The 27,187-nt window shown below is 35.9% G+C and overlaps 1 protein-coding gene across 1 annotated transcript in view; it reads left to right on the forward strand.

Moving 5' to 3' along the window:
* Positions 1–27,187, forward strand: part of LOC104621619 (arf-GAP with SH3 domain, ANK repeat and PH domain-containing protein 1-like) — a gene marked incomplete at its 5' end in the record, with an annotated part of 81,120 nt that overhangs the window by 26,354 nt on the left and 27,579 nt on the right. Inside the window, 13 exon segments of the mRNA XM_010288150.1 lie at positions 1,569–1,577; positions 2,183–2,283; positions 2,698–2,767; positions 5,150–5,237; positions 6,307–6,355; positions 12,515–12,678; positions 14,245–14,378; positions 15,457–15,548; positions 16,344–16,530; positions 19,036–19,121; positions 21,174–21,289; positions 23,718–23,785; positions 26,242–26,349. Of these exon segments, the coding sequence (XP_010286452.1) occupies positions 1,569–1,577; positions 2,183–2,283; positions 2,698–2,767; positions 5,150–5,237; positions 6,307–6,355; positions 12,515–12,678; positions 14,245–14,378; positions 15,457–15,548; positions 16,344–16,530; positions 19,036–19,121; positions 21,174–21,289; positions 23,718–23,785; positions 26,242–26,349 (1,272 nt within the window).

Genomic DNA, 27,187 nt, shown 5'->3' on the forward strand with positions numbered 1-27,187 from the left:
TCCCTACACTTTCAAGGTCTCATAATGCAACTCCTGTTTTACGGTTGCATGCATTCAAGGTTTTTATTTGGCATTATGGACGTCTGTAATGCTTTTACACATTTTGATGGCGTACCTGTCCTTTCATAGGTGAAATAACTATTGCTGTAATCTTTGTAATTACCTGGTTCTTGGAAAAGCATATTTTGACAGTCTTTGAATCCTGGGTAGAAGTGGTAGTGCTGTAGTTTCACTACAGTGAGTACAACTTACTGTGGCTCTGTTACATGCAATGTCTCTTGTTGCCACTGTGTCTTGGTGGTCAAGTTATGGCAATTTCTGTTACTTTGCGCAAGAATTACCTGATTTTTGTAAATGACTATGATTTAAAGCTTTGGGGAAAAATATTTTAAGGGATACTAGTGTTATTTTAATTGTGTGAAGTATTTATTTTGTGTGTTGAAAAACGTTTATATGATAAGAAACTTAAATTTTAAAGAAAACCAGGCCTTTAATACAGGCTTCTATTACCTATTTTTGTATATTAATTATTGGTACAGATGTAACTTAGCAGCTTTACATTGAATATAGCTACTCTTTAGAATCATGTTTTGTGTCTGTTTTTTTAGCTATTTCTTTATATTTTGATTTATTTCCCCAAATCTCCATCTGATATGTTCTTTGGGACAGGAATTACATCTCGTTATGTTCTTCTCTATGCTAATACCAATAGGACCCTAATTCCAAAGGGGGTTTGAAATTTGCTTATAAAAAATTAGCTGCTTACAGCAATGGTGTGAACACTTACTGCTGACAGCACATTGCACATAGCAGCCTTCATGCTGCTTCTAACTCACACTGCCAGTTTTACCAAAGCACTTCTCTCTAAACTCCTAAGACAAATTTGATACGAAATGAAAACCAGTTGTAAGGACTCTGAATAAAAGAAGAGGGAGTAATCTTCAATATATATTGGTTGTGGTAATTTGAAGAAACTGTGCTTTGAAAGAGAAAACATTATTGTCAAGGGAGTAATGGACTTCCCATTCGTTTGGGTTTTGGTGGGATTTTGTCAGCTGTTTTGCAGAGAATTGTTTCACAGCTACATTTAAAACCGTATCAATGTGTCCGTAATTATATGTTTTTATATAGATTTGCAAAAATTGAAAGTTAACTTTGGGCCTGATCTTTTTCAATGGAAATTCAGAATTAGCTCCAGTTTGGTAGAAGATACAATATAGCTATCATTTTAGACAATTTAAATGTAATAAGGACTGGAAGACATTTAGTAAAATTTGATCCTGTCGTCATCTTAGTTACTTTTATGAAGCTAATGTCATATATGCAAGGTTGCACAGAATTTATTGCGATGTTTTGTTACTTGATGAGAAAAAGCACCAGTGTGCCTAAAAAAGTAATTCTTGCCTTCTTTCTAGTAGCGTTGTTAGAAAGGGGAAAAATTGTTTTACTAGATATGGGGGCTATAAAATTTATGTTCAAGGAACATGTTTTTTAAATAAAATAATAATTCTTGTTTTAAATTATTTGCTTTCTCTTTCCTCTATTGCTTTTGCCTTTCGTGATCGAAGTCTAGGAGAGTAAGTCAATGTTTTAATGAACTTTTGGGGATTTTTTTTTTCTGATATGCTTATAAAAAGTTAATCCGTTTCACTTAATTGTTCCACTAGATCAGGCCAAAAGTTATTTCGCTTGGCTTCATTCACTAAAACTCATCAATTGTATACATATTTTTAATTGGATTTTAAAAAATAGTGATTATTAGGATTGATTTAGTTTGTTTATATATGTGTGTTTCTGTATATATGCATGCTATATTCTGTTGCTTTCTTTTTGGAGTTTTATCTTGGCCTTTTACTCTGATTTATAAGATCATGCAATATTAAATTTCTATATTTAAAAAAGTCATTATTTTGAGATACATGTTTGCAACCATTCTATACTTCAAATGCCTAATGGAGTAATTAAATCTTGAACATGCACTTAGTTCAAGATCACATGACGTAAAAGCAAGTGCTCCTATGGATGTAAAACATGCATTAGGAGCTCTCTCTCTTTTTTTTTTTAACCTTTATTAATTTGTGAAGCTGTCGTAAAGAAAAGAGATAAAGTAAAATAGGCTTAAAGGTTAGGAAAACTTACCGTGCATGTCAGGAAACGTAAATGATGTTTTCCCCTTTTTTAGGATTCACAGAGCAGGCAAGGAGGATATAGTATGCATCAGCTTCAGGGGAATAAGGAATATGGCAGTGAGAAGAAAGGTTATCTTTTAAAGAAGAGTGATGGGTATGTTCTTGGAGCGCATAATACATAGTGAGAACTATTACTATCTTCACGCGCTGCTTTTTATTGTTTTGTACTATGGGTGCTTAAGGCACATTTTCCTAATGCATGTGCCACAAGTACTCAAGAATTTCACAGTTCAAATACAAACACAGATCTGAATTTAATATAGTAAATATAAAAATTATTATGGCAAGCAATCATAAAAAAATAAGTCATATTAAAAAGAAAGCTATTGTCTGTATATGGTGATTAAGACCTGTCATAAGTCTCCAAGTTACTTCTGATGAGGCACTTAGTAAAATTTTGACTGCATCTGTTTGTTTCTCAAGGCTAATCTTCTCAAAATATTAATGGGATTAATGTGTTTTGAAATCATGTCTAGTTACTGAAATTATTGTTGATGTTCTTATGTAGGTTAAGGAAAGTATGGCAAAGAAGAAAGTGCACTGTTAAAAATGGGATTCTTACCATATCACACGCAACGGTAAGTTACTTTTATACCTTTTATTAAAATAATAAATTAACATTATCCCTTCCCAGTGAATCTGTTGGTGTTAATCTGCTATTACCAAAAAAATGCCACTCTGCTTCTGACTCTTTAAATTCTGTGGATTATCAGAAGTTGGAGACTGATTCTTGGTAGTATTGCTATACTTGTTGCTCTGTTAAAATTTTTCCTAGTTGCCTGCTGCTGCCCACTAGTGGGAACAGTGCTTCAGGTTAAATGGAGCCATACACCTGTTCTTACTGTACCTTTGAGATACGGGATGTCATTCGTCGGAATAAAATGAAGTGTCTACAGTCTAGTTGTCTGCATCACAACAAGACCCTTAGGCTCCTCTCTGAGCCACTGGTCAATGTAGTCAAAGGAGTCTGGGTGGATTTGGTCAGGTGTCTTGTTATAAACTCAGTTCTGGCTGTTGACTGTACTGGAAGACTAATAACTAGCTCGTACACAGATGTCTGTATTGCAGATGTTTTAGTCCTACATAGGAAATTAACTATTTAAAACATTTTGATGCCTACCCATTCATTTTGTAAAAAAACTTAAAATCATTCAACTAATCAGAGTGAGAAAATTAGAATAAAGGCTGGTTTGAAATTAATTTAAAAACTCCCTGTAGTCTGAGTGAAGTAAGCAAACTCTTCTTTAGCCTTTTAAAATTTTTCTTCAATTCTTTTTCCTTACTGCTGTAGCTTATGACAGTTGATTTAATACTTAAATGTATTTATCAATAGTTCGATAAGAAAATGGCAAATATATTGAACAGACTTTTCAATGAATGCTTCAACTGGTTTTGCTTATAAGCATTGTCGTGGTGTATCAGTGAAGCACATAATTTGGAAACTTCGGAAGTGTTTGATATTAGATGTTATTGATAGAGCCTGACAGATGAGTGAATGTGTTAATATTCTGAGTGCTTTCAACTTGAAAGTGTGAAATTTTGGAAAGTTTTGATCATAGTGAGTTCTGGGAATTGGGCATGTATCTGAAGTATCTTCCTAGGAATGCTAAATCGTGAGGAAGTAACAATATTATAATGGTGGAGGCAGTCCTAAAACTGTCTTGTGGCCGCATAACACAAACTTGTCGCAAAGGAGATGGTCCCATTTCATCACCTTCTTTCCCTGTTGCCCCAAATTCCACTGAAGGTCATAAGTATCTGTTAAAGTTAACTGCCTGTCTTAAGCAAGTTAAAGGGAAGTTGCTACATTTTGTACTGGAGGTTGGTTCTTTTTAATGGCTAGGAAGGTAGCCTTACCTCTTTGAGGAGTCACTTAGTAAAATTACATATGATAAGTTAGTAATTCCTAGGTTACTAATGGTTCAGTTATCAGCTTTTTAAAAAAAAAAAATAATGTATCGTCAAGCTCGAGACTTGCTAATTTTGAATTCTGTGGATTGCACTATTGATTGTAGTTTTCCTTTTCTTGTATGTAGCAGTGTAAAAGTAGTTAATTCGCTCTTTCCTGTTGCATTGCCAAGAGGAAAGTAATTTTCTTATTTTCAGTCATGAAAAGTTCGGGTCGTGACAGTGTGTTTGACACTAAACTTTGAGACTTCAATTGCATATTTACTCCTTCAAGGAACTGTTGCTCCTTAAGTGAGCAGCAAGTCGATGAGCTTGTTCTGACAAACATTTGACAATGTGGGAAATGCACTTCTAGCTTTATGTTTGTTGCTTTTGCATTACTTTTATATTTGATTTATAACTTCTAATGCGAACAACTTCTAAAACTCAGTTCAGAAGTATTTACTGAAAACTGACATCTCAAGGTCATCTTACATCTGCCATCTACTGTAACTTCAATTCAGTATCTCTATGGTTTCTGATAAACTTGTATAAACCCAAAATACTTTAAAGACATACTTAGTTATCGTGTCTTAAGTAACCTAATTACAGCAGATAATATTAGTAGATATATTTATTCCAAGTTCTGAAACTCCAGATCTCCAGCTTCCCACTTCCCTTTTAAATTTTTAGGGTTATATCTTTGATTTATTTAAAATGGGAGGGAAATTGGAATATGGGCATGCTGTAATGAAAAATTGCATAATAGTTCTACCATCGTTTATGAAATACAATAGAAAACTTCAATATTAGTATATTCTAAATTAAGGTTTATTATTTAATCCCTTTCAAATAGTCAGGAAGGGTTGCCATGACGATTTTAATGTTGTTTAGATTTAATAATCTGTCCATTCTGACAGACCATTTCAAAGCCGTGCTGGTTTCAAGCGTTTTGAGGTTATACATGTATGCATGTCCCCATTCAAAATTAGTATCATACATGCCCGCTGCCCAGAAAGGAAAAATAATCCCAAATGAATACATTTTTAAAGTAAAATAAATTTTCTTTTTAGTCTAACAGGCAACCAGCTAAACTGAATTTACTGACCTGCCAGGTGAAGCCGAATGCCGAAGATAAGAAGTCTTTTGATCTAATATCACGTATGTACCATATTGCATTATGTGGGATTTCTGAAAAGGTCATTACAAGATACTTTGAGTAAAAATGAGGCTACAGATACGTGCAGTGCCTTGTGAGTGTTCAGATCCCTCTAGTTTTGAAGATGGGTTGAATGGCCAAATGAATATAGAACCTTTTCTGTGTTTTTATGACAAATACTGTTCTCTTGTGACAAGCCATGAAATGCAGCATATGTGCTGCTCTCGTAAGTTCAGAGGGATGCTTAACAGCTTAGTGGAACTTGCATAAGCATGTTTCCACCAGGAAATGGAAAACACCTTTGGCCTCATCTTGTTTTTCCTTCGTTGTCCGTTCTGCTTTTTGAGTCCTATCTGGGGGGTTGAGGAAGGCAAGGAGAACCCATTTTCTCTTGTTCTTTTATCCTCCTTTTAAAATATACTTCTAAAATTAGTAGTTACTTGTCTTCTTGGCATTAAAGCTTCTGTGATTTCCCTTTTTCCCATTTTGGTCTTGTGTAGCAGATACTTGTATCCAGTGTGATTTTTAAAAACACTTTTGAAGTCCATGAGTCAACTTACTTTTTTCAGTCTTTACATATGTCGTATTAAACAACAAAGAGTTCCAACATTCTATATTTACAAGGACAGTCGATGAAACCTTTGAATGTAAGGGATAATAGTCAGTTCATATCTCATCCTTTTGTTAGTAAAAAGAAATTTCTTAACCCAAATGGGGGGAAAAGTATATAATGGGAACAAATTAATTTTGTCCTTTTCTGCTACTTGTGTTTCAGATTTAACTTCAGAAGGGCAAAATTTGATTCATATGCTTATTTTCCTTTAATATTCCTAAACATAAGACTTTTGATATATGTACATTTGGTATAAATCAAAATTCACAATTTGATCTTTCTCTGTTTTTTTTTTTTTTTAGAATTGTTTTCCATAGCTATAAATAAAGTATTAATGTTGCTTGTTAAGAGCAATTGCTCTTAAAAGTTGTAGTTTCTAAACAGGTTTTAGTAACGAATGTGTTGATATTTTAAATTTTATCATGTGCCAAATGAAAAGATGTATTTATTTATTTCAGATAACAGAACATACCACTTTCAAGCAGAAGATGAACAGGAATACGTAGCGTAAGAATGTTTATGTTTTTTCAAATTTATTTTGCCAATAGAGGTGTATAAAATCGCACATAACAGTGGAAATAGTTTTCTCAGTTAATGCAGAAGTAGTGCCTACTGTCTGTTTTTTCTGCTGTTGTAAATCTCTACATTTAAATGTAAACTATTTTGTGTCATGCTACAGGGCTCTTTGAAAACCTTTTAATATTAAAAACAAAGCACAACAAAAAACTCAACCCAACCAACCAAAAACCTGTTTAGGTTGTGTACCTTGCCAGCACACGGTTCGTATGCAATTGCTTGGCATGATATAGTAGATCAGGTTATTAGGGTTCAAATGAAATATTTTTAAATTCGTCTTAAATCTTCTGTGCCAACCCTCTTTTGCAGTTACTTCTTTTCCTCCTGATCCTACCTTTTCCTTTAAATTAAAAATAATAAAAGATCTCCATATGACACATAGAAAATATTTACAGGTAATGCATCTTTTCTACTGTAGGCCTAGAAATAAACAGCAAAGCATATCTCTCTGAGATTTGTGTACTTCAGAATCCAGTAACTTGCTTCATTAATGCATGTTTCCAACCACATTATTTCCTGTAAAACAGTATTTCTTCCTGCTATGTCGCAACTACTTCTTGTCCTGAGAACCATGTACCTCTCTTCTTGCTCCTGAATATTGCTGTCTGTATCATCAAACATGTGTTGTGCAGGACATTGCAACCTAATGCTCATCAGCTGACAATTCTAGCAATAAGGTTACTAGCGAAGAGGGCAGCAAGCCTGAGCCTTCCAGGCTGCCTCATACTTCAGGACTGTTGTCCTCTTTTGTTACATGTCCGTATTCTAATGGAAGACGTGTGTTACTCCATGTGTATTTTAAAGGTACAGGGGATGTTTGTAGGATATTTCAGTTGTTTGGTAGTGTTGAGAGGCAGTGGCACCGGCAGTTCAATGTTGGGATGCATGGGTGAAATGAGAAGGCTGGAGAATTCTTTGTCATGCTTTCTTCCAGAGTTGCCCACAGCTTTATGTTGGTTCTTAGAGTGTAAAGCTGACTCCCTAGTCCTGCTTACTGCATTCATTCTGGAACTTAATTATTCCAGTAATTTTCTCAGTCAAGAAGAAAATACTCTTATTTCTGATCAGTAATGCGCTTAATGAGTCGTAAGTTTTTGTGTGTCTGCCATAAATTAGTTTTTACTGTATTTATTGGTTTAAAAAGTGAAGTTTATTGTTTCTTGTCTTAACAATGAGCAAGGTAGAGGGAGAATCCATTAGTAACATACTTCTTCTGGTTGGCAGGTCAATAAATTTAGTTTAGCTGGCTGCCTGTTGGACTGTTTTGAAATTCCAGGCTGGTTTCGTTTCCCATTTGTTTACCACTGAAATCTGGTTTATCACTTTAAAGTCCAATGGCTGAGAAAATGACTTCTACTGGAATACAGAATTGTAGAATATCTCAAGTTGGAAGGGACCTATCAGGATGATCAAGTCCAATTCGCTGCTCCTCACAGGACTACCTAAAACTAAACTATAGGGCCAAGAGCATCGTCCAGATGCTCCTTGAACTCTGACAGGCTTGGTGCCGTGACTGACCACCCTCTCAGTGAAGAACCTTTTCCTAATGTCCAACCTGAACTTGCCTTTACGCAGCTTCATTCCATTTCCTCGTTTCCTGTCGCTGGTCACCAGAGAGAGATCAGCACCTCCCCTTGCTCTGCCCATCTTGAGGAAGTTGTAGAGTGCAATGATGTCACCCCTCAGCCTTCTCCAAGCTGAACAAATGCCCTCAGCCACTCCTCGTAAGCCTTGCCCTCGAGCCCTTTCACCACCTTGGTCGCCCTCCTCTGGAGACACTCTAATAGTTCAATGAATTCAATGTCCTTCTTACATGGAGGCACCCAAAATTGCACACAGTACTCGAGGTAGGACCACACCAGTGCAGTATAGAGTGGAGTGTTTTTATGTTGCAAGTTTAAAAAGTTTAATTTAGCTAAAAAGACATTAGTTGCATCCAAGTGTTGGAATACATGCAGGCAAACTAATAGAAGCTAAGGGCGTTCTGGCTGTATTGGCACTGTAAGCCACTAAAAAAAAGGTATTGTAATGCTACTCAAACAAGTGTTCTGTTTCAAAATATTACTTAAGTGACCCAAGTAACGGTATGTACTTTGAGATGCACACAGAAACTTATGTCTTTTTATTTTAGGAAAATTTCTTCAGTATCTTTAGTTAATTGAAGTTCATGAATGAGAATGACTGTTAATGTGTTGATGAAAAACTACAGTATAACCAAATGTTCTGGTTTTCTTGTGCAGCCACTGAGTCAGTCCTAAATAACTTTATTATCTAAGGTGTCATGCGAACAGCACCCTTTGACTTCCAACCTTATTGATTGAAGAGCATTCTGCAGGAACTATGTGATGGAGCTCCTTGGTTAGAGTTGTCATCCTCATGTTCCAATTTCCCCTTGTATACGTGTGCCTCTCTCTTGACCCTTCTCAATCTTGTGTTTTGTCCACCCAGTTTTAGAGCTGCCTCTGTTCTGCCTTTTTTCTTTATGCACCAATTGGGGGCGGGGCGGGGGGGGGAGAAGCATAGATGGATTTTCAAATCACTTTCCTTCCAGACTCACATCTAAATAGAGAAAAAAGCAAGATGCATTTCTTTATACTCTAGTTTAACTGACCTTGCATACATTTTTCTAGTGGATATTTTAAACTGCTTCCATAAATAGCTCCTCAAACTACTTAGAAATAAAAATAATAATAATTTAAAAAGCAGATGGTTTAAAATACAAATCACCAAAGCCTACATTCCGTTATGGGTTTATTACTGCTTCCCCTCAAACATTTCCTTTAGTCCAGTGCATTTCTTGATTTTTTTTTATCCAGCCAGCTGTCTGTTGACCTTTAATTATTGCTTGACTGTCCTTCAAAATTCTCAGTGGATTATTAGTTTATCTAGTAGATAAGAGCACAGCATGTGGGGTGGGGGCGGGAAGGGTGTCTGTGTATGTGTGTGTATATATATTTATGTGTGTATTATAAGAAATATAACCTCAGATCTCTAAAGTAACCAGATTTATTTTTTTAACATGTACAATAATAGATGCTTTCTTCTTTTTGACAATTGTGGATAGGGCCAAACATACTCCAGACATGACCTTTTAGTTCTTTCTACCCTCTTTTTGAAGGTCAAACAAAGCTAGATTCAGAAATTTTGCTATGAAGAAACACATCTAACTTCAGTCTAGTGTTTAGCAACAGTCTTCAGGCTTTTTTTTGATTTGGGAAGACTGAGTTGCAAGGTCTTGAATACTATCTGCTGCTTCTTCCATACAAAAAAGTTATTTCTGAACGTTTTAAAAACATTATGCTATTATTGTTCTGTTTATGCATTTACCTGGAAACAACAATGCTACAATAGCGATTGTCAGAAGACACAGATAAATTTTCATTGCAAACCAAAAAAATTATCAGACTGGTTGTTATTCAGGGTGGGGACGGGCAACTTTTATTGGCTTAGAAATACTGAAGAAAAACAAGAGGAATGTGAGAGAGAGTCTCACCCACCCGAGATTAGTGAATACTTCTGTTTCCTTCACTGGATCCAGAAGTCACCCATGATGCCAGATTTTTGTTCATCCTCGTGAGTTTCTTCAAAACTGGGAACCTCCAGCAAACAGGATGCCTTAAAGGATCATAAGAAACTGCTGAGATCCAGAAAAGGAAGTGTAGTAGAGGACTGGACAACCTGTCTTATTGTATTAGATAGAAGACAAAGCAATTCTGTAAGACTTGAATAATTTTTAAATTATTTGAAAGAACACTACAAAGTATTACCAGAAGCGTTTTGACTGTTAGCTTGACACTGGTGGTATTGTGAAATAAAGCAAACACATTTTTTTTAAAAAAGGAAGGGGGAAAAAAAAAGAAAATAAAAAGACTAGTACAGATAATAAAAAGAGGAAGAACAGCATTCGTAAGGCATTTTTTATAAACTATTGGCATTGAATTAATATCCTATATTTACTGATTTGAATTGTTTATTTTTGAGTGTACATCCTGCCAGGAAGGCCTGATGACCAACTGGGGACTTCGTGTGTGAATAGCACCAGTCATTTAGAATGTGTCTGTTACGGTGCTTGTATTAAACATGCCTTGCTGCTGTTGTCTGGGAAGAGCTGACACTGTGGTGTGTCTTGCTCTGACTGTCTCACAGATGACACCAATCACAGAATCACAGAATCTTTGGGTTGGAAAGGGACCTTTAAAGGCCATCTAGTCCAACCCCCCTGCAATGAGCAGGGACATCTTCAACTCGATCAGGTTGCTCAGAGCCCCGTCCAACCTGACCTAAAGACGTGTAGCCTTGGACTGGGGCTTCCTTCTAGCTGAGGAAATGCAACCACAATAAGTTCCTGCTCTTATAGTTTAGAAATTCATAATATGGAAATCTGTGTCAAACTAACAGCTGGCTCAGTCATGTTGTGTTTATTTTAATTGCATCTAATAATTTTTTAATTGTTACTGCATAGTTGAGTTTTATTCAAATTCTGCCTTTTTAACAAACTAATCAAATTTTAACCCTGAAAGAAATCTTGCAACAAATGTCAGAATAAATTTTTTCTGTCTGAGTTTAATGACTATTTTACGCTGTGTGTTTAACTAAACATTATCATAATATTAGAAGCAAGACGCTTCTGCCTCTTACTTTTTTAATAACATTGGATTTCATCAGAAAAATTGAAGAAGAATGCCATCTAGTGTGGGTTCTTATATTTTATCATATAACTGGAGAGAGAGATTCTCATTTAAATACATTGTTTTCAGCATGTAAACTGTGGAGAAAATTCAAATTTCAAAACTTTAAATTTATTGTTTATACTTACAGTTGATTTTTCAATAATTTTAAAGTATTTTCTTTTAAGTACAAGTTCACAGATTATTCCCTGCCCATAAAAATTTAAAACATGTATGTGTATGAAGCATATAATATACAGTGCCCATATATCAGTTCAGGTACTGAATCTGTATTGCCAGATTATATACATAAATTTCCCTCAGAAATCCTTTAAAGTTTATCTTTGCATTATTATTTCAGTGAGGAATTACGAATTTCAATCTGAAGTTCTCTTAGTTTGTTTAGCTGACTGTAGTCATCTCAGCACATTTCTGAAGATTGATGATTGCAGATAACTGGGATATTGTAAACAGGAAATGGGTTGAGGACAGTGCTAATTAAAAATATTTCTGTGTTAAAAAAGTGTATTTGCAGTAGATCCAAAATCGTCTAAAATCACTATACCTGGGAGGATTTTTTTTTTTTTTTGAACTGGCTCTTTTTCTAAATTAGGCAACATCGCATCTGCAATGTGCTCCTCCTTGGTATAACTTGATATAACTGCTTTCCCCTCTTTACAGCCACTGAGAGGTTTTTTGTTTCTTAATTAAAATATTATTGTGTAAACAAAAACTTGCAGAGTGGTTGGGGGGGAAGCTAGATCCTGAAATATCCTTGAAGAGTCTTGATTTGTTGCAGTCAACACTTGCTCTTAAAATTTTATGTTGGCTATCAATATCGTTGGTCTCCTGTCATCTTCTCTTCCTCACCCCATTTGTTGCCATGGCAATTTTCATTAATTTGGACATTATGGGCTGACTCTGATTAGTGCACCAAGAGCTGCGTTTTGAAAGGCAAATAGATGCCAACACATTCAAAAATGTGCTTGCTGTCTCCCCTGTGAAGAGAGAGAGGCACACTGGAAAAAGCAGTGGTTATAATTTTCTCCTTAAAAATGGGATGGACTTCAGGAAGATCTCGGGCGCCTACTTTTAAAGCAGTTAAATTTACAGGAGCTTAATTGCACTCTTTCTCTTCCACAGCTTCTGCTTCTTTGAGGAACCTGAGAACTATACTGCTTTGGCTTTAAAATTGTTCACCAAAGGGACTTCAGAATTAAGACTTTCCATCTTTTCTCATCCTTACTTACCTTTTCTCAAATCTTTCCTTTCTGTCGCTCACTTTTCCCCCACTCAGTCTCCCACAATACAGTCCTTCCCTGTGTTCCCACTAATATTTTGTTCCTGGCAAGCTTTTTACAGTTTATAGATTAACTTGTATTTGCAAATGCAGATCTTCATTAAGGTCTTTATCTTGTGCTAGATGGATATCAGTATTGACTAACAGCAAAGAAGAAGCATTAAATATGGCATTCCGTGGAGAGCAGAGCACAGGGGAAAACAGTTTAGAGGATCTGACAAAAGCCATTATTGATGACATACAGAGATTACCCGGAAATGAAGTCTGTTGTGATTGTGGCTCACCAGGTATCTCAATTTGTTAATGTCATCAACTTCTTGTTGGGAGCAAAGTAATTTCTTTAAAGAAGTGTTTGTAGAGTGCAAACTAATTTTCTAAGTGATGTGTTGATCAGTCTTCAACCTGTTTTTAAAAGAACAAATATGACTTTCATACATTAGTTCCATTTAATTCACTAAAATATTTTTGTGTGTTGTCTGTGCTTACTTCCAGCAGTTCAAGCCCCTCTGGAGTTTGAACTGTTCTTGTTGCACTGTCTCTAGATGCTTGTTGCACTTGAATGGAAGTTGCTTGGCATCACTGATCCTGTGCATGCTACTAAGTAGAAGTGAGTAATGCTTAGACAATGACTGTGGAAAAATTGACCTGGCCAGGATCTTACTCTGAGGTTTTATCTTGGCATGAGACTACCGGAATTGCAGTATCAGAAATATTCAGAGGCAGAATAAGGAGTCTTGTGCAAAGAATGAGACCCAGAGTTGGAATCCTATCAGATAATATCTTCAGAAGTACAGTATTACAGGTCAGTTATATGTCGCTTAGAGCTTGAGAAGAGTCAACTTGTCATAGAACTACTGAATCGATGTGGTAGTTGGCAGCTGTTACAGCTTTCACATCTAAAGAGACACTTCAAGAAGGTGAAACTCATTTGGAACTGAGTAGATAGTATGTATCTTGAAGATGCTTACTGATGCAGAACTGATCTGAATAAGAAATACCTAGATAAAAATACAAAGTGGAACATAATTATGTCAAATCCTGGAATTGGTTGATTCAATTATTTCATCATATAAAGCTACAGAAACTTCAGATTACACTTCTTATTCATCCTTTAATTTATAGTGAAGTTTTAAGCTTCAGTCCTGCACCCCAGCTTGCTGCTTTCAAACTCTTGACTTAATGCTTTGTCAGTTAGTACTTAAGATCAAGGAAGAGATTAATCTGAAGACATGTGTGTATACAAAATATGTCTGGAGCTTTTTCTTTTCCTTAAAAACTGGTCTTGCTTCTTATACAGCATTGGTGGTATAAGATCTATTCTAATATTACATACAGATCTCCTCCATGACAGCAATTATTTTTTTTTTCCTCGACTATCCAGCATTCCTTAAATTTTCTACAACATTATGCATTTTACATATTGGAAAAGGTTATGGTTAGTCTTTTATGAAGGACGACTATTTAAAATTTAAGAAGTAAAGATTAAAACTTTAGAGGTTGCCAACAGTAGAATTTAGGAGATCTGTTCTTTTTAAAAACAGGAAACAAAAGCCTTACCTTCTTTCTACAAGAAACAAATCCTAAATGTATTCAAATACAGAAATTCAGTATGGATTTGTAAGTCTAAATTCAGTACCTTTGGGACTTTCCCTAAATCTGAAAAACTTAATTCCCTTGGTAGCAATTTGTGGTTAAATTTGCACTGCAGTTTAGAGAAAAGTATAGAATATTCTTCGTTTATTTTCATTTGTTAAAACATTAAATGAGTAATCATTTCAGAGTAGACTGGGATTACCACCATTGAAAACCTTTTCTTGGACTTTGATTAAATATTTTGTTTTTCAATTCTACAGATCCAACATGGCTATCAACCAACTTGGGCATTTTAACCTGCATTGAGTGTTCTGGAATACACAGAGAAATGGGTGTCCATATTTCTCGAATCCAGTCTTTGGAATTAGACAAATTAGGAACGTCTGAACTCTTGGTAAATTTCTTTAATTTGGATTTTTTTTATTTTTTTTTAGTCAAATGCTGACCTGTATATACCTTCAGGTGTATAATTTACAGTTAATTTTTCTTAAGGTATGGGTTTTGCAGAATGTCGTCTTCATATTTTTGCATGTATCTTATGGGAGGGTTTTTACTATTACGTATTATTGATGCTTTTGACCACTTACTACTTCTCATGTTCCTTTCCTGAGGTTTTGCAGAACAAATATTGACATCCATTATGATTAATGCCATCAGAATGTTGCCTGTTATTAGCTGATCCTGGCCCTAAATCAGGACGGTCTAAAATCTCATATGATTAAAAAAATGAAAACTAATTGAACTTGACAAGTGAGAATGGCCATTGCTGATTTTGGTAGAAAAATGTTGGGTGAATCTTTTAATTTGATGGAAGAAACACTGTAACATCGAAGTTATGAAAGGAATTTGATGTGAGACTACAAAAAAAAAGGCGGGGGGGGGGGATACAAACAAAAAAACCCACCAGTTACAGTAGTTTATCTCCCCAACTGTGTTTGGCCTGTGAGAAGACACTTGTTACAGAAATTTTGTATGGGAAAATTGAGAGAAGATAGAAGGCGATTCTGGGTTTGTGTGTAGGTTTAACATTAGCACTAGTACTCTTTTTGAAATCTCGAGTTGCTTGCAAAGTTACTATTCAGTTAAATCAAATTGTACTAAGCATGACTTCCAGTAGGTCTGAGCTTTTTTCCAGAAGTGACTTGCTGATCAGTGTACTAGCACTGCTTCAGTGTTCATGCTGCTGGTTCCTCATTCTGTTTTTATATTGGAGGCAGATTGTCTTGAAATACAAATAATTAGCTGTGACTGTGAAGCTTATTGTACATTTCTAGGATGATAGGATTCACACGTCAAAATATTATTTAATTGCTTTATATTTAAATGTAACCAGTGTGCTTTAATTTTGCAATCTTGCGTGTTTCATCTTTTTTTAATAGTGTGGAAAATGCACATAAATAATCCAGTTTTTAGGTTGCTGTTTGACTCAAAAAAACCCCACCCTCATGTATTTTTCTTTTTTTTTATTGCAGCTGGCCAAGAATGTAGGAAATACTAGTTTTAATGATATTATGGAAGGGAATTTACCTAGTCCTTCACCTAAACCCAGTCCATCAAGTGATATGTAAGTTTTGAAACTCTAAATTCTTTAATATGAAGTTTACTGTGGAATATATATGCAATGTAAAATGTCTTAAACAGTAACCAAGTCAGAGGAGGGCTAGGATGGTTGACGAATGGGGTATTTTACTGCAGCTGTGGAGTTTCTTTCGAGGTTCAGTCTCTTGCCATGTAGTCACATTTTAGCTACCTCATCTTCTTGGTGTAGAAAACTTTAACTTTGGGTTTCAAGATTCATTATTTTGAATCTTGAGTTTTTCTGAGTTTTGTAGTACACCCTCAGGTGACAGGCACAGTTGGACTAAATGACACTAGCTTCAGGTACTGTCTTGAGATGGTGATGAGCTTTTTCTTCCTTTCCCTGGTGAAGGAGTTGCACAGAGAGTGTAACAAATGTGGGCTTACCACAGAAGACCTTTAAACCTATTACAAAGTTTTCTAGCTGACCCAGTATATTTTCTTTTATCCTGTTTTTAGCATGTTTTTCATGCTTATCCTGTTTTTAACATGTGGATATGTTTCCATGAGAAATTACATTTCAGGCTTTAATTTGGTCTTAGTCCCCAGAGTCAGAGTAATTTTTGTATGGTAACAAGGCAGCATAAAATTGAATATGTACCGTATTTTGGACTTGTTTGCAATAAAGACATGCATTATAATAGTAAATAACACAGTCTTTATCAGATGGTTTTCCCGTTCCCTTCTCAGCTCCTGAGTTAGGCAAGGTGATTTTAAATTTAAATCATTGAGCTGTTTTTCTAAAAATTTCTAAACTGAGCTCTATTTTCACACACCACAGGACTGCACGTAAAGAATTTATCACTGCTAAATACGTAGATCATAAGTTCTCTAGGAAGACTTGTGCATCTGCAGCAGCTAAACTGAATGAATTACTTGAGGCTGTCAAATCCAGGGATTTACTTGCACTAATTCAAGTCTATGCAGAGGGGGTAGAGCTAATGGAGCCACTGTTAGAGCCTGGACAGGTAAGCTTATCAGGTAAACAAAGCAGAGTATTTTAAATAATGCGTATTTGTACAATGTCCAGGACCTGGGGCTGCTACCGGAGATGCTAAAACAAAAGAAATAACAGATGAAAATGGTGGGTTTTTTCTTACTTACCGTAATGTGGTACCCTTTTGGGGAGAGAAGAGAAGACTATCTGTTGTCATCAATTGGTCTAAAGCAGTGTGAAATGCAGTATATGTGAAATGTATGTAATATCATACACTGTTCTAGGTGCAGCCATACTATATTGAAAAGCACCTGTTCTTCTGTATGTTTCTCTTAGGAAAAGGCCCAGAGAGAGAGGGCTTGAGTTGATAACCCAGGGTCACCTGATATCACAGACAGCATCATATCTGCTTTTAAAGTAGTTGCTGAAGGAACACATTGACTGTATAAAAGTCTCTGTTAACTCTATATGAGGAAAGAGTAAATCCGATGCCTTCACAGCCTGTGATGAAACATTTACAGAAGTACAATTTCTTTCAACCAGCAAGAGAGATTTTCTTTTTTTTAAGTAAAGATCTGGATACTGATCTTCCTTCTGAAGTCAGTAACAGTTTTTTGCAGAAATCAGTCCAGGTTGACCTCAAGTATCCATGTAGAAATTTGCTCAAGAGCAACTAAAACCTGTTTTTATAGATAATTGATGCTCTGTAACCACTTGGTCAGCAATGTTTTTTCCCATTACTTTTGAACACAACTTGGAGACATCTCAGAGAATGTTTTCAACAGGTTCTGGGAAAATAGCTAACTTGGCAAAGGACAGAGTGCCTGTCTGTAGCGAGTTGGGGGAGTAAGTTCAATATAGTCTCAGCACTTGAGATATTACAGAGTGCTTATCATGGAAACACATTACAGATTCTCTAACTGCAAGGTAAACTTTCTGTATTTGTCATCCATAGCAGTTACCACAGAATTAACTCCTTAGCATTTCAGGCCTGTTACCTTTCTGGGTATCACTGACTGTATGAACACCAATTGAAATGTAGTTTGCAGCTAGGATATTTATAGCAGCATTCTCCACTGTAAATTCTCTGATGTTTAATAAAGGCGTATTTTTTTAGAAGTTGTGACTTTAATTCTAAATATCTCTGTTGTAATATACTTTTTTTTTAAATGCCCTTTATAATCAATAGGAGTTAATGAAATCTGGATTTAGATTAATTTCTCATGCAACTTTTAAACTGAATTAAACAGCATTTATATTTTCATTTAAATGCGTTAATGCATATGTTATAGGTATAAAAAATAAAGTATGATTCAGTTTAAGTTCAACATGGAGAAATCCTATATCTGGGGAGGAACAACCCTATGCACCAATATATATGTTGGGAACCACACAAAAGCAGCTGGAAAGCAGCTTTGTGGAAAAAGACCTGGGGGTCCTGGTGGACACCAAGTTGAACATGAGCCAGCAGTGTGCCCTTGTGGCAAAGAAGGCCAATGGTATCCAAGGCTACACTACAGAAAGTATTGCCAACAGGTCAAGGGAAGTGATCCTTCCCTTCTTCTCAGCACTGGTGAGGCCACAGCTGGAATACTGTGTGCAGTTCTGGGCTTCCTAGTGCAAGAGAGACTTGGATATGCTGGAGAGAGTGCAGTGAAGGGCCACGAAGATATTTAAGAGTCTGGAGCACTTGATGTATGAGGAGAGGCTGAGAGATCTGTGACTGTTCAACCTGGAGAAGAGAAGGCACAGGGGGTCTTACCAATGTGTATAAATACCTGAAAGGAGGGTGCAAAGAAGATGGAGCCAGGCTCTTTTCAGTGGTGTTCAGTGGCTGGACCAGAGGCAATGGGCACAGACTGAAACACAAGAGGTTCCTTCTGAACATCAGGAAATTTTTTTTATTTTTATTTCTATTTTTACTGTATGGGTGACCAAGCACTGCACAGGTTACCTAGGGAGGTTGTAGAGTCTCCGTCCTTGGAGATACTCAAAAAGCCATCTGGACGTGGTCCTGAGCAACTGGCTGTAGGTGACTGCCACAGGTCTCTTCCAATGTCAACCATTCTGTGATTCTGTAAGAGATTTCATGGATAAAGGACTATGACTTTCGTGGATTTTTTCCCCCGGTTTTCTAGGAAATAGTGTTGTGGCTATGCTTGGTGCTCACCGAGGTGTCATAAAGCAACAAATACTGTAAACATGCGCAATATTCCTTGACAGGATCCCTTTTAGCTACTAGTAGCCAAAATGGTTAAAGGCTCCTCAAGATTGTTCCATCCAGCTGGGAAAAAGGGAAGACTGGTTTTGAAAGAGTGATGATCTCAGAAAATGTGATGCCATTTCCTTTGAAGGACTTGGTGTCTTCTGGAGATCAGAAGGGCAATAACTGTTTACATCATAACTTCCTAATGATATTTTTCTGTTGACAGACTTGTTGTAAAAGAGTGGGTGACACATATCTCGGTAGGTCTGATGTTACAAGCTTTGCAGAAATAAGACACAAAAAGTCTAACTTCTATTTACATGTGTTTAGGAGCCAGGTGAAACAGCACTTCATTTAGCAGTCCGGACTGCTGACCAGACCTCTCTCCATCTGGTTGACTTCCTTGTACAAAACTGGTATGGATTGCTCAATTTTCATTAAATTGTGCGTGAAAAACGTAGATGATCAAAGCTATCCTTGCAGTGCTTTGGACAGTGTTTGCTCATCGCTTACATTTTTTCTCCTTAGATAATGTTTAAAAAAGCATAATTTAATACCTTTGAGTTGACCTTTGTGCTGCTAATGAGTAGAGAGAGGGAAAGAAGTGTAGATTAAAAACATGGAAAGCAGTTACGTAAAAATCGGATGAAAGGAAAAACTATGTAGAGCAAAAGAGAGCATTGATTTAGAACACATGACAGTATGAAACAATGCGAACAAATAGTTTGGGTAAAGGAGGGATGACAAGTAAATGTTCCAAATACAGGACACATGCAAAGAAATTGTAAGAGCAGAAAACAAGGATCTTTCTTAGAAAATTATGAATAGAAGCTAGATTTACTTTGAAAAATGTTTTCTAATAGTTAATAAAGTATTAAAACTATTGAGAGGGTAATCTTAACTAGTAATTTTCAACATCTAGTTTATTGGTTGAGCTGTTCTTTGTTGTCATGAGATGTGTTCATAGAAGTGAAAAACCTTAATGAAAACACTTTCTTAAAAAAAAATTAAATTATGTAGTGGTACAACATTATTTTTTATGTATTTCACAATATGGGTAATGATAAATGAGATCAATTCCAGTCTACTTCTACAGTATGCTATCAAGTGAAAGAAGCAGCAGTCGCTTGCTGTGTCAGATGGTGGTTTTTGCAGAACGAGAGAGGAGGGTTGGGGAAACACAGAAGACTCATCACAACTTGCTTGAGCTGGCAGGAGGAAGGCTTGAGGATTTTTTTAGTTTTTGTTTTTCCCTCAGCATAGCAAGTCATACCTGGTAGTGAAATGCAGTCAGGGAATACTTATTTCTTTTCCTTCCCCTCTCTAGTAGTTCATATAGCATTGTATACAGGGAGTGTTAGAGAGAAATTTTGGTCTTCTGGTAACAGCACAGACTTGGAATCCATGTTCCTGACACCATCTCTTGGGCTATGTGGACTAGCTCTGTGATCTTCACTTAAACTTTATTCTGCCACTACTCCCTCATGTTAAATGGAGTGCTGACTATTGTAGGAGTGTTATTAAAGTGGTGGTGAGGGGGGAAGCTACTAATATTTGCAAGCTGTTTGAGATCATAATTTGAAAAATGTTTTATATGCCCAAATTATAATTTTAAGCAATATTAAAAGACTTGTTATTTTGGAAGATTATTTAACATGATTTTGTTTAGTTATGAAGCTTCATAGTTTCTTCAGACAACTATCATCTTTTGTGTCTTTCTGTCAGCTGTCTGTATTTTTGTCTCCATCTCAAACTGAAGAGCATCTTTACAACCATATTGGCTCTGCACTTACTGTTCAATATGGGTAATACTGAGTGGAAGAAAAGCTGTCAACTTCTCAGCTTTTCTTTTCATTTTTATAAATGTATTATATTAATCCCAATATGTCAGTAACTTTTTTTTGAGAAACCTTGTTTTAGAACTTGAAGGAAGTACAGTTTTAAAAAGCCCTGTGAACCCCTTTGCACAACTTGTCTTTCCCTAACTCAGGGTGTATCCATATACTCCTTCTGATGACTCTTGTGCACTCTCACAGTCACCCTCTTCATAGTTCCTTGAATGTGTGGGACTTACTAACCTGTTCTAACTGTACCAAAATGATTTTTCAGATATTTTTTGTTTGGATAGGTTAGCATGTTTGCAAAAGAAATTCCAGTAAAGTGGCAGGTGGGAAACAAGGCATGACCTTACAAAGGATTAGTTTTGAATCTTTAAGTTTCACTTAGGATTTTTTGAAAACTGAACATCTCAGTCCTTTTCAACCATAGCTCAGGAATTTCCAGTATGCTTGGAACTATTCTTAACAGTCTTTGAAAGTAAGGTTTAATTTTAAAGTATTTCTTTCTCCTTCTATTTCATATTTGTCCAGTAAAGTATTTATGCATTAACTATTGATAAGGATGCTAGATCTGAAATGAATAGCACAGCATACCATACTTTTCTTGATTGTTTCTTCTTTTGTGTTTAGTGGAAACCTGGATAAGCAAACAGCGTTGGGTAATACGGTTCTACACTACTGCAGTATGTATAATAAGCCTGAGTGTTTGAAATTGCTTTTGAGGGGGAAGCCAACTATCGATGTAGGTAAGTTCATTATTTAAAACTAGGAAATAAAGATTTCCTGAAATTTCTTTCCATTATTTTAACCACTGTTATTTATGTGACACTGTGTTAATTAAACTTTTAAAAGGAAAAATAAAACTATTAGAAAGATTAAGACTTTTCAGTTAAGAAAAGGAACATAAATTCTTAGAAGATAATAGTGACTTTCTAACATGAAATACTAATGGTAAACCCTAGTTTTTCTGTAGAGTTTTGTTTCTGACAAATTTTAAATGTCCTGGATTTGTTAGGTTTGTTGTTTATATTGTAAAATTCATCTAGTACTTGTACGTTGTAATGCTTCAAACGGCTGCTCCCATTAATTCCACTCTAGAGGTATGTGGACTTTTTGTACACAACAGTTAATTCTTCTTCTAATATTAATGTCAGTTGGCACTGTGGCTTCACCCAGCATGCCCCGGCCACCACTGTAGCTGATTAGGGAAGGGATTAGCTTTCACAGCTGCCTTTCTTCTTCTGTTACCAGCAGAAGTTTGCCCTCTACATGTGCGAGATAGGCATAACATGTACTGTACCTACATCAGTCCATTTTTCATCATGGCTTAGCAAAAGTTTAAATAAAAATAGAATCTGTGTAAATTTCTTGCTCACAGTTAGGATGATGTCTAGATGCTCTCCTTTCTCTGCCATATTTGGAGAGTTAGGAGGATATTCCATGAATCCAGCTTGTCAGGCTCAGGAGTTAAGTGCCATCAGCTTGTCTAACAAACATTTGCATTCTGTCAGTTTTTGGTGTAGGAGGGAAGCTTTCTGAACAGTTGGTGCAAACTGGAGAGTAAGAGCTTTTATTTCTCCCTTGTTCCTCATCACCATCACTTTCTTCCACTGCCCAGTAAAAAAACTTTTGCATAAATTAAGTTCATAGCTCAGTGGTAGAAGTCATTGGTTTCCTTGGCCTTTTCATACATCCTTAGAATATGTTCTAATATTGTCATAAGTCAAAGAATTTGATGTGACCTTTTTTTTGCAGATATGTCCCTAATTAAGGAAATGGGAAAGCTATCTGAACAAGCTTAAGCGTGTTTATTGGTCGTTCCATTGAACTCTGTCCTAGGTAGATGCCAGAAGAATCGTCTTACCTTTTTGGGTCTTTTTTTGTTTTTGTAAATGATCTCGCGTAGGAACTGTGTATTTTCTTTAGGCCTTGAAACATCAGGTTTATACTTTAAAGGTTGAAAGTTTGGAATTTATGTAGTCTCTTAAGCTATCTGTGTGTTAATTTCAGTTAAGAAATACTATATTTTCATTCCTTTTCATATTAAAACTCCTGAACCATCTCAGATCTTTCCATAAGGAGCCCTCTTTCTTCTAGAGATCTTAATTCTTTCAGATTCATAGGCCTTTCTAGATAACTGCTTTGTATTTTCTAGAATTCATGACTAGCATTCTGTATGTGATATTACACATAGATATATTTGCTTATGAGACCTCAGTTTGACTGTGTTCAGTTCCCAGTCACAGAAATGCTTTACAGTCTGGATATGATGTAGAGCATACTCTGTTCCAGCTCCATGGCATTTACAACTATACTGTTAGAATAAATTTTACCTAAGGTTTGTCCACATAAGATTGGTGTGTGGGGGTGGTTTTTGTTTCTTGAGGCTTGCTACTGAGCACCTAGTACCGAGGACGTTCAAAAAACGTGTAGACATGGCACTTCGGGACATGGTTTAGTGGACATGGTGGTGTTGGGCTGATGGTTGGACTCGATGATCAAAGGTCTTTTCCAACCTTAATGGTTCCGTGATTCTCTGATCCTATTAGATGTTGTGCCAGAGGACCTTCTAGGGTGCTCAGATATCACCTTCTTTCTGATCAGGCATTATTTTAAAATGTAAATTATTGTATAAACTTTATAAAGACAAAATAGCTAGAAAGTTTTAAAATTATTGTTGTTCAAATGTCATCTTAAAATAGGACTTTTGTCTTCAAATTCAGGCTTCAAGCCGCTACATATTAGTCAAGATAAAACTTGGATTGGATCAACATTTGCCTGTTTTGTTGTTTTTTTTAATCTTAGAACAGTTTTCTTTTTTAAGCTATCTTACCCTGTCTGCTTGCTTTTCCTGCTTATTCATCTAAGAGTTTTACTGGCAAAGGAGTTGAGTGGAGATGGAAATGACTAAATTTCTTTATATTCTTTGCTAGGATGGTTAGGAGGGATTTGGGAACTCTCCCAGCAGATGCTGCTGTTCAGAAAGAACCTGATGATACATGAAATGCATGAGCACTTAGAGTGGAATCTTAAAGAGCTGCAGCTGCTATAGAGTAAATAGCCGTTTTTGATCACTTTTAGAAGTTACTCTGCTAAAAATAATGAAACTTCATGAATTGATTCTTTAGACATCTCAAAGAATCGCTTTCTTTTTTTTCATTGTTAATCTTGTAGTAAACCAAGCTGGAGAGACAGCTCTGGACACAGCAAAAAGAGTGAAAGCTATCCAGTGTGAGGAACTGGTAAGAACCTGGTGGGGATGAATGTGGCCAGGGGGGATGTTTACTTGTTTAAAGATGTGATCTACTTCAGATATCATTACCACTGTATCTCAAACCTGGCATCGCTGCCAGCTGGCTCTATGCTGATCTGAAAGCCCTACCATAGATGAATATTTTCTAACTTCAAAACATCACAGTCATTTTCTTTGTAAGAGTTTAAGTAAAAGTTCTTACTTCTGTTGGAAGTACTTCGTTATTTTGACCAGCGTGTTTGAAGACCTTAAATACCAATTTGAATACCAATTAATGCATCATTCTAGGACATTTGTGCTTCATCACCTCAAAAGTCGTCTTTGAGACCTGGCTATCAGCAGAACAAAACAACCTCCAAAATATTAAATCTGTCAAGACCTTTGAGGTCTGGAACTTTGTTTGACTTTTCCTGCTTTGGCTTTTTCCAGTTTATTTAATGGCAGAAATAGTTCAGAGGTGGTGAAAGTCTTCTTACGAAGAGAATTGAAACAACTTGAAATTAAACCTCCTCAAAGGAGAAAAAAGCAAAAGTGTAATGTCTGGAAGATGGGGTATCAAAAAATGTAAAACACCAGGTTTTGTGGGACTTTGTCCCTCTACTGAACGTGTTCAGAGCAAAAACTTTCTAGAATTTTGAGAATGTATGAGTGATGCCACTCAAGAAAATTACTGGAGTTCAAGAAATAAAGGTGTTAAAGGATTTTCCCAGGTACTGTTCTGAAGCAGTGAGCCAGGAATAAGGATTCTACATGAGACCAACAAGCTTGTTTGTTCTTGCCCTCTAAGGTGCCTCTCACCAGCATGCAGTTAGTAGGCAAGTGAATTCAAGTACTATCAAGGGATTAAAAAGTCTTAAGTAGTGTGGCAGTTTCACATTCAAGACAAAACCAGAAGAATTTACAAAATGGCTGTCACTTGCTGCTTAATTCTGTTTCTCAGAATTTTTTTGCCTCATTTTGATGACCCGAGGAGGATATCTGCATATCTGCTTTTTCTCTGCAGCTGGTAATTACAATGCCTTTCCTTTGACAATTGAAAGTTCTCATCATGTATTAATTAATTATTGCATAAACAAGAGAGCTTGTCCTTCACAAATCAGGATAATTTTCTGTATTTCTGGGGATGCAAGTCAATGTTTTCCTATGATCGATGAGGTGGTACCCTCATCGACTTCTCCATTACTGCCGTGTCTGCTAAGTACTGTTTCCAGTGTTTTGAGTATTGTCAGCTGAAAAACAGATGAGCTGTACAGCACACAATTGGTATGGATTGCTTTTTTGTTTGCAGCATGTACTTAATAACGTAACATCTGCCATTAATGTTGACTGACTTGTGTTGTAGAACAAACAAAAACAACTGGATGTTATCAGTGAGCTTATCTAGCAGTTAATCGCTTCAATTATTGTAATTGAAATTCCACTAATACCTCACTGATTATTTCAGTTAACTATAATAGATCATTTATGCCTTTCCTCTTTTTTCATTTTTGAAGAGGAAACTTATTTCTGCGTTTTTCTCAGAAGTGGCAATGAGATCAGGTTAAGAGTAAAAAACAAATATGAGTGAGCGCATTGTTTACCATGGGCAATAAAAAAGTACAAAATAAATATCTAGATGTTTGCAATATGGTAGATGTACTAAGCTAATTTCTGTTGCATAGCTGGAGTCTTAACTGTGTAATTAAAATTCAATTTCAACTCAAGTGGGTTCGTTAGTACTTACATAAAGATTGAAAATTCTTTCTTCCTAATTTTATTTCAGAAAGATTGTTAAAGGCTCTCATGGATGAACTAGTGCTAAGTAGTCTACATTTCAAAGAATGTGAAGGAATAAATAATGATGAAAGATCTAAGCACTGAAAAGCAGAATTTATCTCCTCAGAATAACTGTGAACTGCAATTTTCTTTTTTGCTGATCGTTGAAGCAGTAAATTTTTTAAGAATGTGAATACATTATTTGGGCTGGCACAGTAGAGGAAGTGTGTGCGTAAGACACTTTGGCCTTATTCGGTGAGAGGAAGGAAACATTTAATAATGGATAAATACTTTTGATTCTAACGCAAAGTTTATGATTATGGAGGGGTAATAATTGTATGTACCAGAATTTATAAATACGTTTTGCCTTTTCTTTTCGGAATGGAGGGCTCCGGATGCATTCTGCTTTTGTGCATATACCTTCTTTTCATGTCATTTTTTCAAGTGCTTGTCAAACATGGCAACTCCTACCCATTTTGAGAAAATCTACCCTTTTTGCCTTTCAGCTGTTTTTCTATACCTCAAATAATGAAGGATGTTTGTGTGAGTGCCTTGAAATTGTTTCTTTTTAATGTCTGGAGAAGTTTTAAACCTCTAAATATTTCAATTTATTGCTTGCTGTTATAAAACTAACTTTGTTGACACCAAAAGAACAACAAGTATTTTAACAGGAATTGTTATTTCTTTCAGCTTTCTCAAGCCAAGGCAGGAAAGCTAAACCCACACGTCCATGTAGAGTATGAATGGAATCTTCGGCAGGAAGAAATTGATGAAAGTGATGATGACTTAGATGATAAGGTGAGCGTGAATTACTGATACAGCTTTGCACAAAACCCATCAAAATTTCTGTTCTGTGGAAATAAATAGAACTTAGAAATTCACTTTAACCTTTTTTTTCTTACAGATTTTTTGGGGGATAAAAAGCTAGTTTTGAGGCCTGTATTAAAGACTGTCAAAGTGCCTTCTGAATACACTTTGTCAACCTAGTTATTATGGACTTGAGTTTCATAAGTTTTGCTTTGATGAGACATACAATGTAATATAAATCAGTAAATGTAGATTACTTTGACATTTTATCCCCTTCTGAATTCTAGGCTGTTCATTTTTAGCTGGAGGAAACCCAAAGCTTACATACTTATTTTTTCCATAAATTAATTAAAAACCTAGCTGTTGAATCAATTAACTGTTTTTCAAAAACTGTGCTTTGCATTTTATTCCTGATTAAAAAAGGAAATAATGGAAAGACAAAACTTGAAGGCGTAGGATAATTGCCATCCTAGAACGTGTGAAAACTTAGATTCAGTGTCCTACTTTAGCAAGGCAGTTAATTACTCTGTGCTCTGTTTCTGTAATAAATGGGAATACACCTCTCCTATTTTATATGGGTGCTGCAGAAAGAAATGTGGTCAACTTTTCATTTTCTGTGACACTTGGGACTGAAAAATTCAGAAACCGAAATAATTTACATGTCCTCAAGGACAGTAGAGAACAAAATGATTGTCTGTGCAAGGAGCCTCAGGAAGATGACTATTGCTGTTTTGGAGATAATAGCCTGCCTGAACCAGAGCTGCAATGGAACAGATCGTGCTCCATATGCAGCCATTAATATACAGTAGCCAAAAATTGCTGCATAAAA

The sequence above is a fragment of the Phaethon lepturus genome, unplaced genomic scaffold (assembly GCF_000687285.1).
Source record: "Phaethon lepturus isolate BGI_N335 unplaced genomic scaffold, ASM68728v1 scaffold14255, whole genome shotgun sequence".
Taxonomy (NCBI): Eukaryota; Metazoa; Chordata; class Aves; order Phaethontiformes; family Phaethontidae; genus Phaethon; species Phaethon lepturus.